General features: G+C 49.2%; 1 protein-coding gene across 1 annotated transcript in view; it reads right to left on the bottom strand.

Annotated features, from left to right (window-relative positions):
• The window catches only part of strn3 (striatin, calmodulin binding protein 3), a 74,872-nt gene extending 73,064 nt beyond the window's left edge, over positions 1-1,808 (bottom strand). Inside the window, exon 1 of the mRNA XM_084309234.1 lies at positions 1,272-1,808. Coding sequence (XP_084165360.1) covers positions 1,272-1,574 — 303 coding nt within the window. The 5' untranslated portion in view covers positions 1,575-1,808. The remainder of the gene's footprint in view (positions 1-1,271) is intronic.
• Between the last annotated feature and the right edge of the window lie 11,858 nt (positions 1,809-13,666).

The following is a 13,666-nucleotide window of genomic DNA, read 5'->3' as shown; positions in this document are numbered from 1 at the left end:
TTAGTTGTCATACAGAAGTACAGAATACTTTTATACAAAATGCTTCTTTCTATTACGCTCCAGAGACTGTGCTAGACAAAAATAGATAAGTATAAAATAAAATAAGTATAGCAAGTAAAAATAGAAGTCACGTACGTGGACACAAGTGTTGTACAGTATGTACATATGTACAATGTTCAATGCAAAGTAGAAGTAACCGAGTTACCATACAATATACTATATAGTGCAAAGCAGAGATGGGATGAGGTACAATTTACAGTAAGGTGTAATGAGGTATGGAACTATGGATTGTAGTGCAAATTCTTTACCAATAAATATAAAGTGTGTTTAGGTGTTCTAACGTGTGTAAAGTGGGTGCTGCAGTGAGTTGTTTGTTTAAGTGAGTGTGTGCGTGTGGATGTGTGTGCATTTGATGGTTGTTACATAGTGTTATTGTTCATTGAGCATCCTGATGGCCTGGGGATAGAAGATAGAGAGCACGCTGATTGGCGGAAAGTACGGAAGTTTCTCGAAGTACTCAGAGGTGCATGCCATCTAAGAATGAAGTGAGCGTGTGTTATTGGAATGATTGATTGAAAATTGTATTAATGTCCGCCTTGTTTCGAACTGGTTATAAGTTTCTTTAGAGCAGGTCGATAGACCACCAACACTCTTTTCAGCGTTGCCACTAGAAAAACGCGTTTTCCTGCCAAAACTGCGTTTATTTTTAACTTGGACATGCAAACGTAATCATTCGAAAATAGAACGTTGCTGTTTTACACCAGTGTAACCATGGCCTAAGTGTAACAGATCGGTTCGGACATGCCCCGAGTGGGAGTTGAACCCCGGTCTCCCGCGTCGCGGGCGGCATCACAGACCACTATACCAAGAGGTGAATTCACTTCTAAGTAATGGGTCTGGATGCCTCTGGGGAGTGAGTTTACTTGCAGTACAGCTAACATCCACAGTCACTTCACAACACTGTCCATCGTGACTGTAGGATAGACACACTGGTACCTCCTTTACATAAGCATAACAGACTTCGAAAGAGGGCCCAAGCATAACCAGTTCGAAACAAGGCGGACATTAATAAAATGTTCAATCAATCAATGAAAATAACACACGCTCACTTAAAACAGCGTAACTATAGAAAGTAGGTTCGTAGCTGCCACAGGCTTGCCCCTTGAGAGGATTCTCCGGCGCTGCAGCTGGACCCTATTGGTTCAGTTAGCCTAGCCTAGCCGTGCTAACCTAGCTCCTCTCCCCCTGGCGTCAGTCGGCTAGTTAGCTACCTGCAGCTCGGCCCGCTCCACCTCCCAGTGCGCCCTCTCCATCTCGAAGCGGGCCCACTCGTGCTGGATGTAGTGCAGGATCCCCGGGATGGTGTAGTGCTGCGGCCGCGGCGGCATGTCGTCCTGCTGCTGCCCCCCGTGCTGGAGCACCATCACCCCGCCGCCGCCTCCTCCACCCGGCACCGGGGAGGGAGGGTTATTAGTGTTGTTGTTGTTCCCCCCTTGCTGCTGCTGCTGCTGCTGCTGCCTCTGCGCGGCCATTGCTGCTACCCCTCCTCCTCCTCCACCGGGGTGTTCATCCATTTTTTTTAGTCAGAAAGTATATAGAGAGAGAGAAGTCCTCCCAGCTCTACCGAGGGATTGTGTTTCCTCTGTCCGCTTGTTTCCCCCTCGTCGTCTTCTCTTTCTGAATAATAATAATAAACCCAGGACTTGGGCCCGTTTATTATTAATGAGCAGCGGCTGTTGTTGTTGTGTTTGTGGATCATATGTTGGTTGGTGTGTCAGCGGCGTTGAGACTTCTTATTATAACCGGTCGTCGCCATTCCTCCTCCTCCTGCTGCTGTCCCTGGATATGAGCCGGGGGGGGCGGGGCAGGGAGAAATCTGGCCGCGCTGCATCACGGGACATATTCTAATCATCCACTGTATTATAGTCTTTCCTTACATAGGAAGGTGTAGTGGTTACGTCATTTTCGTTTTTTTCCTGTTCCACCCTCTGTGGAATGCAATGTATTTTCCACATTGACCATTTCTAAATCGGCTCGTTTTAGATCAATAAAGCATTAACGTTGGCATGGTGTACCTTTCTGTGCGTATTCATCCACAATCTATAGCTCAACGTGAAAATATTCACAATTAATCGTAAAGGTAGCAAAATAACAACGTTTATGTTTTCGTTCGCTGGGAAACTACACTGCTATTTTGGCGCTGCTGACTGACGACGTCACCACAGCGTAGCCTCCTGCCTGTAGTCGTCACAGACCTATGGATCAGATTTCCCTTACATTCCATAAGCTTAACAATTCGTACAATGGGAAAATAACTGACCCTGAATCTGTGGCTAGTATCTGTTTCACCCAACACTAGTGCTCCGTGATCATAGCCATTTATCTCTAAAGCTAACCACTATTTGTAAAAGCCACAACCACGTTACCATATTTGTATTTATAATCTAAATCGTATAACGTTATTTCGCTGCATATTAAATCACTGTAAATACTAATGTAAATCATTGTGTCGTTGTACATATTTTGTATAGTTTATAACGTTAGTAGCTAGCTAGCTTGCTAGTCGGCATTCCCGAAACTCCTAACATGCCCCGATTTAAAATGGTTCTCTCCTCTTTGTATACCTTTGTCCTCACAAACAAAGTATTCTGCCAGGGAACTTATGGACACGACAGTAGTAGTAGTTATAAGGTGTTTGAGCTTGTAACGTTAACGTTAGTTAGCTATCGTGGTAGCCCCTTTCGTGACAGAGTGCATCACAGTCACGAAAGGGGCTACTATCGTATCAACATTCCGTGACGTGTAGCTAGCTAGCTTGCTAACCGGCATGATGCGTGTGCAGTGTTTGCCCCACAGGTCTGGGAAGAGGACCTGCACATTTTACTCGTTCCCGAAACTCCTCTACATGCCCCAATTTAAAATGGTTCACGACAGTAGACATAATGCTACGTAATAGCATTTAGCGGGGTAACGTTAACGTTAGCTAGCTAGCTTGGTACTATGACCCGTGACAGGGATAAGGCGACAGCCTAACAGACCAATAGCACTGTGTACTGAACAACAGGCTGTCTAGTAATTGTAGTTTTTTTTTACGACAAATTAAAAACCTTATAACTACCTTTGTTTCAACCAAAAATGCTTAAACAATCATGTTAGTGGTAGAAGGGAACTCATTTTGTGCAAAAATGGAAAGCTTGCCAATGTTCATGCGGCAGAATTGTTACAATAGCCGATAATCCATTTTCCCAATGATAAATCCCTATACGGGTGGAACAACCAGTGACGTCAGACTACACCTCCCTATATGGGCTAGCACTCATTCATCTCATCTTCAAAAAATTATTTTACTTCATGGGGCGGCTGGGTGGCACAGCGGACATTGCGCTCGTCACCAACGCAAGAGACACCGGGTTCCACTCCGGCTGTCGGCGTTGCCTCCGGCTTGGGCCAGTCGTCATACTAACTCAATTGGCAGAGTTAGCGGGTGGGAAGTCGATGGGTGGTAATCTGGACGTTGTGGACAGCGACTCCTACAGGTCGGTTGGGGACGCCTGCACAGCAGAGACAGGAAATGGCAGGGGCAGCGTGAGCCTCCCACACGTTACACCTTGCCAATGAGAGTCCGCGCTGGCAGGTGAAAAGATGTGACAGGCTGCCTCCTCGTGTATCGGAGGGGACACGTGATGCAAGGCTTCTATCCTCCCTACAACCGGCCAGTGGGGGGCATATGCGAGCAACGTTCAAGACAGGGGAGGGGAGAATTGGCACAGCGGGTAATTGGGATGGGAGAAAAATAGAAAAAGAGGACAAAAAGTGGATCAACATTTTTCTTTTCTTTTACTTCAAAAAAGATTTGTTAGACTGGCAACCCTCTCAGATCGATTTGAACCATCTGCTCCTCTTTTCAAGAAACTAAACATTCTGACTGTGTCTGAGGTTAATTCTTTACAGATATGTATATTTGTGTACAAATGCATTTATTATCACAATCTACCAAATGGTTTTAATAGTTTTTATTCTTTTAATTCAGATGTTCATTCATATGTTACACGTCAGTCCAGGGACCTGCATATACAGTACCTTATTGTGGTACTTCACTTAGGCAGTTCTCAGTGAGGTATAGAGGGTCCAGTCTTTGGAATGCAGCTGATCCTATGCTGAGGTAATATCCATCTCTGCTTATTTTTAAAGCAAACTACAAAAAAATTCTCATATCCAAAAGTAGTAGATAGATAAATAGGTCATACATGTTGTTCTGAAGGATCAGATTAAACCGAATATATATATTTATTTATATATATATATTTAATTGTATTTGTATATCCCCTGATATCCCTTGTATATTCCTTGTACAATATGCATTGAATATCCCTTCTAGTCTACTGAACATCCCATAATAGTCTCCATTCTACCATTGGACGAGACCTTGGTGCCAGGTCGCCATACCCCTCAGACCAGGTTCAATCGTACCGCTCAACATGTATGGACAAGTCCTAGTTCCGCGTAGGAATATGTCTACCGCACCACTAATGGTACTATTTGTTCATAGTGCGTATATATACTGCGCTATTAAAGTAGAGCTTTCTTTTAGTCCAGTTCCTTACCCTCCAACAGAGTGACAGACGCAAAAGCCTCCCCGCGAACCACGCGTGGGCAGTAAGGCCAATTCGGCCCAGTATCGGCATTGAGACATCGTGTATATTAATATTTGAATAGTCATATTTGGCACTATATCGTCGAGTTGGACGTATTCTATTAAGCTAATAATAGTCTATTCATATGTAGTGCCTCGTGCGGTAAGAGTTCTATAGTAATCAGCACCCCCATCGTTTCGGGCATCAGCTGGACGCTTATCCAGGGTGGTTGACCCCACGTGAAGCTGCACCCGAGGAGCTCCAGGCCAAAGAGCGAGTGGACCTGTATATTGGATTATTCTACCGACGACGGCTAGCCTTCCCCGGCTTGGATTATGCTTTGAGTACTTTGATTATTCTATGGATAAAGGCCAACACTGCGGTGTGTTGGAAATACCCCCCCCGGAGAGGACGACAGGTGAGAAGACGCTCTACACGACGAGGTCGCCTCACGTCTCTCCATCGTGGACCGGAGGACGCCGGCCACAGAGAGTCCAACTGCTTTCATCTGTGGATCGAGGATCGCTGGGCACCGGGTCGCACGACTGTGGGCTCTCCCAGGATACCCTCGGCCAGACGGGATACAGCCAGACTCTACCCCCCCCCCTCCAGCTGTCCTACAAGCATTCGGAACCTTCCCCTAGTGTATCCAGCTATATAATCATTCAAGTATCATTGCTATTGTTCCCTAAATATTCCAGGTTGTATATTTGCTTCCTGCGCAATCAGAGATCGGACATTCGATATTGATCTACCTACGAATACTCATTTGCCATAAAAGTGCATACTATTTCAAATCATAAATGTAATTAAGTGATCGTTGTACATACCTTTTGCTATGTATTATTATTAAACGCAGACTTTCGACTTGGTACATTTGTGTTGGATCCGTTTCATCAGGTGGGAGTGTTTATCATAATTATTTATACCTAGTACTGGGTGGCCAGAGTCTAAAGTACAAGAGGTAGTGGTAGTAAGTATCATATCTAACAATACAGTCAGGGAATTGTACCCCTCAGTTACAATTGGTCCTTCGAGCCGGAGGGTAATCAGTGTAATATTAATATAGTGTTATTAATATTAAAATGGCCTATGATGAACACTCCACGAAACGATCCTCCTAACCAACAACGCCCGCGGCGCAAACGACAGCTCCCTCAGTACCTAGAGGCTTACGCTGTCAGTCAACAACCTAGTCTTCTACCAACAGTAAACGCGGTAAAACTAGAAAGTAAAATTATGTCTAACCCTGACGACCAGGCTACCCCGACCATAGAGGCCCCTATGGGCTCTAACGTAACTGACCCAGCTCACGGTGGGGACCAGGGGGAACCAGACATGACTTTACACCCCGCCAATACCGAAGAAGTAGTCCCCGACGAGTCCCGGGAGGAAGACAACACTACCGAGAGAGAACTCGGCACGGAAGAAGATGAGGAGAGCACCGTGGAGATAGAGCTCCAAGACTCCGCACGGAGTACCCCAAGGGACGGCTCCCCTATACAACCGTCTTCTCCCAGCGAGGCAGAGAGGACACTACAGCAGGCATTCCTCGTCAGCCTGAAAGCCTCTACTGAACGCGATAGACTCCAGGGTGAACGCGATCGATTGCAGATACAGCAACGGAGCGAAGAAGAGCACATACGCCTGGAAATAAGACGCATTCAGATGGAAGAGAATATGGCAAGAGACCGGGCCGACGCCCAGCGCGCCGCCACCGGTGCCCAGAGAGAATCGGATCTCACCAAGCGCGAAGCCGAGCGCGACAGAGCACAAGCGCAACTAATAGAACAGCTGATCAGAAGGACAACACCCCCTCCCTCCACCAGAGGCTCCAGGAACTCGTCTAGACATCACTCCAGGGCGGCATCCCCTAGCCGAGTAAGCGACCCTGAACTTGACCAACAGACGAGGTCTATACCCCCCGCAGACCCCCTTCCCCAACCGGTCCAAGCGAGACCCAGCCACCGGGAAGGAGCAGCATACACTGCGGAGAGGCTAAATCAGAGACTACAAGCCCTGGATGACCTAACGGAAGACGAAGAGGAAGAGGAGGAGAACCACGCCCGACGACAGCACAGTACTCTACCGGACCAGGAGGTCCAGTACAGCCCAGGCTATACCCCCGCGGAGCTGCGCTACAGACCCCCGACGCTATTCACGGGTGAGCACGACGCACGACCCGCACCGAGGAACAGCACCTGGACCAGCGGGCCATGGTACACAGCCGGTACCAGCCCACGCCAAGGAGCAGGAGGAGACTCGCCTAGGAGGCCTCTCCCCCAACGCTCGCCGATGTATCAACAATCCGCGTCATACATTGGCACACCTATGGTACCAGACTTCACCCAGGAGAACCGGGCCCAGTATACGGAGCTCCGCATGTGTCTGGAGACAATGTTGGTGGATGTCATTGATGAACGCCATAAATACGCGATACTACTGAAGCATTTAAAGGTACCCCGCGCGCACAACATAGCGCTCGCCTACGCCACTTCCACGACCCCATACACCGCAGCGCTGGTAGCGTTGGACCAGAGATATGGACGTATATGGGATTACGTGATCCAGGAGATCAGGCACATCGACCGCCTACCCCCAGCAACAGACAATCGAGCACTGGACGACCTGTCCATCAGAGTGCAGTCCCTGGTAGGGATGCTGGGAGCGCAGAGGGAAAAGGGTAGGCATGAACTATACGCCAACTCAAATGTAGAGAGGATCTTGGAGAAGCTACCGCCCGCCCGACAGGAGCGCTTTAGGCGGCAGAGAGACCACCGAGACCCTAATGGCCCCGAACCGAACCTCCTCGATCTAGCCGACTTCCTGGCGAGAGAAGTCAGCAGCTTACGGCTAGATACATTCGGACGGAGCACCCCTGGCTCCAGAGAAGGAACCAGGAGACTAAATGATGGAAGAAGATCGGTGACTGTCATGCACCAATCGGAGTCAGTGCCAAGCAGTAGGAGCCACAGTACCCCCTCAAGAAAGGAGAAGTGGAAGATAGTGTGCCCCTACTGTGAGAAAGAACACTGGCTGTCACAATGTGACTCATTCCCCAAGATGAATGCGGAGGAAGCGAGTCAATGGATAAAGTCCAACAGACGCTGTTTTCACTGTGCGCGATCACACATGGCAGCCGAATGCCGCTTAAAGAAAAAGTGCAGTCGGTGCGATGGAGCCCATCTGGACATACTCCACGACAGTAACAGACGGCGGCCTCCACCCGCACCATCAAGCAGCAAAGCAAGCGTCATGTACATCGACCCCGCCAGCAGCAGCGGAGCCAGAGTGCTCTTAAAGGTAGTCCGTGTGACATTGAGCTACCAGAATAAAGTCATGGACACTTACGCCGTCCTTGATGACGGGTCAGAGAAGACCCTTCTGCTCGCGTCCGCTGCGGCCCAGCTAGGGCTGCGGGGGAGCGAAAACCAAATGACAATTCGGACAATAAGAAGAGATTTGAAAACGATAAAGGGCGAGAATGTCTCATTCTCTATCGCAGCAAGCGGCCAGCCCGAGCGACGGTACAGGATTACAGACGCTTTCACCAGCCAAGAAATAGGACTCTCGCGGTACACATACCCCGTAGCCAAGCTGATGGAGAAATATGTACATCTACGCAAGCTACCGATCCCACTCATAGACGGTGCTACCCCGACACTGTTGATAGGCTCCGACCATGCAGACCTCATTGTCCCGATAGACCGGGTTCATACCGGACCCAGAGGCTGTCCTGCAGCAGTCGAGACCCGCCTAGGATGGACTCTCCAAGGCCCACTCGCCAAATCTCTCAACCGAACCACAGCCACTAGCTGTCTCCACTCCCGAGTCACAGAGGGAGACACCGCACTCCTGCAGCATGTAGAGAGGCTATGGACCTTAGAACAAATGCCCTTTAAGAACGAAAAGAAAGACATTCGCTCTAAAGACGACATCTACGCCATTAACCTCCTCGAGACGGGAACAAAGAGAGTCCCAGTCAGCGGCGTGTTGAGATACGCCACGCCACTCCTGCGGCGGGAAGGGATGCCTACCTTTCACGCAAAGAAAGACGCCACAGAGCGGTACCTACTAAACACAGAGCGGCGCTTAGCCAAGGACCCCGCCCAAGAAAGTGTATACCGCGCTGAGATTGAGAAGCTCATCACAGCGGGACACGTCACAAAGATTGACATTAAAGAGGCCGACCAGACGACTGAATCGTGGTACGTGCCCCACCACAAGGTTCATCACAACGGCAAAGACCGCATCGTGTTTAACTGCAGCTACCAGATCGGATCCCAAAATCTGAATAAAGAGCTATTGCCCGGTCCTACACTCGGCCCCTCCCTACTAGGCGTACTACTCCGCTTCCGCCAGGACAAGGTGGCTATCAGCGGGGATATCAAAGGGATGTTCCTGCAGGTGAGATTAGTAGAGGAGGACAAGCCCCTGTTGCGGTTCCTATGGAGAGAGAGGCCAGGAGATGAGCACCCAGCCATCTACCAATGGGAAGTCCTCCCTTTCGGAACTACATGCAGCCCATGCTGTGCTACATTTGCACTACAGAGACATGTCGCAGAGGACCCAGCAGCGGACGAAGAGGTCCGACACAGTGTGAAGAACAGCTTCTACGTAGATAACTGTCTACAAAGCGTTTCGACCCAGGAAGAAGCCGAGGCTCTCCTACTTAAACTCCGCGCCTCTCTGATCAAAGGCGGCTTTGATCTCAGGCAGTGGGCCAGCAGCGACCTGCACGTACTGCGCAGCCTCTCCTCCGAGGACAAGGCAGCGAGCAGCGAGACCTGGATGGCCACAATCCCAGGAGAAGCCCAAGAGATGACACTAGGACTAGTGTGGCGCTTCAAAACAGATTCGCTCCACTATAGACACAAACCCCTGACCACGGAGCAGGGAAGGTCGACGGCAATACCGACCACCAGACGGAGTGTGTACAGAACACTCGCCCGACAATATGACCCGTTAGGATGTATACTACCGTACACCACCAGGGCAAAGATGATTGTACGAGCATTGTGGGACAAGGACCAGGGCTGGGACGACCCCATTCCCGCACACCTTGCATCCACCTGGAGAGAGTGGGAGACGGAACTCCACTCACTCCCAGGCGTTAATATACGCCGAAGCTACTTCCCACCCACGGTGAGGCCAGAGACATGTAAAATGGATCTACACGTCTTCAGTGACGCCTCCGAGGTCGCCTACGGATCAGTAGCCTACTTGCGGGCCCAAGAAGAGGGGGGAGAGATCTACACAGCATTCATCCTCGCCCGCTCGAGAATAGCCCCACGCAAGCAACAGTCTATCCCACGTCTAGAGCTCTGCGCAGCCCTCGCAGGAGCGCATCTAGCCACGCTCATCCAACGTGAGCTCACCATTCCGGTGCATAGAACAATCCTGTGGTCAGATTCCACGACAGTACTCGCCTGGATCAAATCGGATTCATGCAAATACAAAGTCTTCGTGGGAGTCAGAGTCACTGAGATTCAAGAGTTAACCGGAGAGTTAACCGGAGAAGCAAACTGGCGCTATGTTGATACAAAACACAACCCAGCTGACGTCATCACCCGGGGAATGTCCCTAGATGACTTAACCCGTCATAACATCTACAGTGACGGACCAGCATTCCTCAAGCTCCCGGAAGGAGATTGGCCCACGCCCACCCCGAGGGAAGCAAGTGACGAGGAGGCTGAGAATAAGAAACCCATGTTCTGTGGATTGAGCACTGTTGTCTCCGCAGACCCCAACATAGACGATTGCATTACCATAGAGAGTGCGCAGCAACGGACATTCCTGCGGCACCACCCAGAGATTAAGTCCCCCGCTGATATGTCAGCAGCTGACTACGAGGAAGCAGAACTGCTTCTACTGCAACGAGCCCAGAGAGACTCGTTCCCCGATGAACTAGACTGTCTACAGGGAGGAAAGCCCGTCCCATCAGACAGCAGATTGATTCATCTGGCCCCCGAGAGTGACACACATACCCTCATCAGAGTGGGTGGTCGCCTGCGGAGAGCCCCCAATTTACCGGATGACATTAAGTACCCGATCGTATTGAACAGCCGACACAAGGTCACAGAGCTGATTATAAAGAAATACGATGAGGATGTACACCACGCAGGAGCAGAGAGAGTCTTCGCGGAAATCAGACGTCGTTACTGGATACTTCAAGGAAGAGAGGCGGTGCGACGCTTCCAGCGAACCTGTCTAGACTGCCGAAAGTGGCGCGCGCAGCCCAGCATACCACGGATGGCTGACCTACCTCCATGTCGCCTCCGACTCGGCGACAAGCCATTCCACTCAACAGGCATGGACTGTTTTGGCCCGCTGCACATAAAGAAAGGAAGAGGCACCGAGAAGCGGTGGGGTATTGTATTCAAATGCATGACCACCAGAGCGATACATATCGAGCTCCTTCCGACCATGAGCGCAGACTCATTCCTTATGGCCTTCCGAAGATTCACATCACGGAAAGGAAAACCGTCTACATTATTGTCCGATCACGGGACAAACTTCAAAGGCGGAGAAAGAGAGCTGAGGGAGAGCTTCCAAGCTATGGGCCCAGAACTTAAGACCCACCTCGCTCCAGCCCAGATTGACTTCCAATTCAACCCCCCAAACGCACCCCACTTCGGTGGAACTTGGGAACGAGAAGTACGTTCTATAAAGACAGCCCTGTACGCAGTACTTGGGGCCCAGACTGTGGCGGAAGAAGTCCTAATGACAGTCCTCACGGAGATTGAGGGAGTATTGAACTCAAAGCCCCTCGGTTACGTCTCCAGTGATGTAGCAGATGTCGACCCAGTCACCCCCAACACCCTCCTGATGGGGCGGCTAGATCCCGCGTTACCCCAGACAATGTACCGGCCTGAAGAAGCGAACGGCCGACGAATGTGGAGGTACAGCCAAGTATTAGCCGACAAGTTTTGGAGCAGTTTCCTACTGCACTACCTACCGTCTCTACAGACCCGCCAGAAGTGGGTAAAAGAGAGAGACAATTTGACGGAAGGAACAGTCGTCATGATTATTGACCAGTCACTACCCAGAGCTATGTGGCCGGCTGGCCGCGTAAGCAAAGTGATCACCGGTGCCGATGGCAAGGTCCGAGCAGCTGAAGTACTCGTCCAGGGGCGCATTTACACCCGTCCTGTGGCGAGGCTCATAGAACTGCCCCGACTCCCAGACACAATCGATGATGACCATGACCCTATGACTTTGTGAGTTGACTGACCCTTACAGCGAACCCTTGAGTGGTAGACAGTGCGGTTAATCTGTCTCTGCTTAACTAATTGGGTTGGGACCAATTAGGAGGCGGCTGTTCTGAAGGATCAGATTAAACCGAATATATATATTTATTTATATATATATATTTAATTGTATTTGTATATCCCCTGATATCCCTTGTATATTCCTTGTACAATATGCATTGAATATCCCTTCTAGTCTACTGAACATCCCATAATAGTCTCCATTCTACCATTGGACGAGACCTTGGTGCCAGGTCGCCATACCCCTCAGACCAGGTTCAATCGTACCGCTCAACATGTATGGACAAGTCCTAGTTCCGCGTAGGAATATATCTACCGCACCACTAATGGTACTATTTGTTCATAGTGCGTATATATACTGCGCTATTAAAGTAGAGCTTTCTTTTAGTCCAGTTCCTTACCCTCCAACAGAGTGACAGACGCAAAAGCCTCCCCGCGAACCACGTGTGGGCAGTAAGGCCAATTCGGCCCAGTATCGGCATTGAGACATCGTGTATATTAATATTTGAATAGTCATATTTGGCACTATATCGTCGAGTTGGACGTATTCTATTAAGCTAATAATAGTCTATTCATATGTAGTGCCTCGTGCGGTAAGAGTTCTATAGTAATCAGCACCCCCATCGTTTCGGGCATCAGCTGGACGCTTATCCAGGGTGGTTGACCCCACGTGAAGCTGCACCCGAGGAGCTCCAGGCCAAAGAGCGAGTGGACCTGTATATTGGATTATTCTACCGACGACGGCTAGCCTTCCCCGGCTTGGATTATGCTTTGAGTACTTTGATTATTCTATGGATAAAGGCCAACACTGCGGTGTGTTAGAAATACCCCCCCCGGAGAGGACGACAGGTGAGAAGACGCTCTACACGACGAGGTCGCCTCACGTCTCTCCATCGTGGACCGGAGGACGCCGGCCACAGAGAGTCCAACTGCTTTCATCTGTGGATCGAGGATCGCTGGGCACCGGGTCGCACGACTGTGGGCTCTCCCAGGATACCCTCGGCCAGACGGGATACAGCCAGACTCTACCCCCCCCCCTCCAGCTGTCCTACAAGCAGTCGGAACCTTCCCCTAGTGTATCCAGCTATATAATCATTCAAGTATCATTGCTATTGTTCCCTAAATATTCCAGGTTGTATATTTGCTTCCTGCGCAATCAGAGATCGGACATTCGATATTGATCTACCTACGAATACTCATTTGCCATAAAAGTGCATACTATTTCAAATCATAAATGTAATTAAGTGATCGTTGTACATACCTTTTGCTATGTATTATTATTAAACGCAGACTTTCGACTTGGTACATTTGTGTTGGATCCGTTTCATCAGGTGGGAGTGTTTATCATAATTATTTATACCTAGTACTGGGTGGCCAGAGTCTAAAGTACAAGAGGTAGTGGTAGTAAGTATCATATCTAACAATACAGTCAGGGAATTGTACCCCTCAGTTACACATGTAGGTATGCATTTGGTTATGTGGGTGGGTAGGTTTGTAGGCAGGTGGGTGGGTAGTTATGCATTATTATGTACGCAGTATATGCATGTATGTACTGTGTGTATGTATGTTTGTATTAACACGTATCTTTTGAATGTATTCTGGTATTTTATAACATGTATATTTTTGTATGTTTGCTTTTACAAAACAGGGGAAGTTCTCGATAAGCCTCTAGGCTTCTAACTTCTCCTTCACAATATGGTTATAACTTATTATAACAATTCTTTTTTTTTACTTTAGTTTAACTGTGTTAATAAATAAATA

This window comes from Notolepis coatsorum (genome assembly GCF_963971535.1).
Source record: "Notolepis coatsorum genome assembly, chromosome: 2".
Lineage (NCBI taxonomy): Eukaryota > Metazoa > Chordata > Actinopteri > Aulopiformes > Paralepididae > Notolepis > Notolepis coatsorum.
The sequence above is the reverse complement of the archived record's forward strand: the minus strand, read 5'-3'. Positions and strand labels throughout refer to the sequence as shown.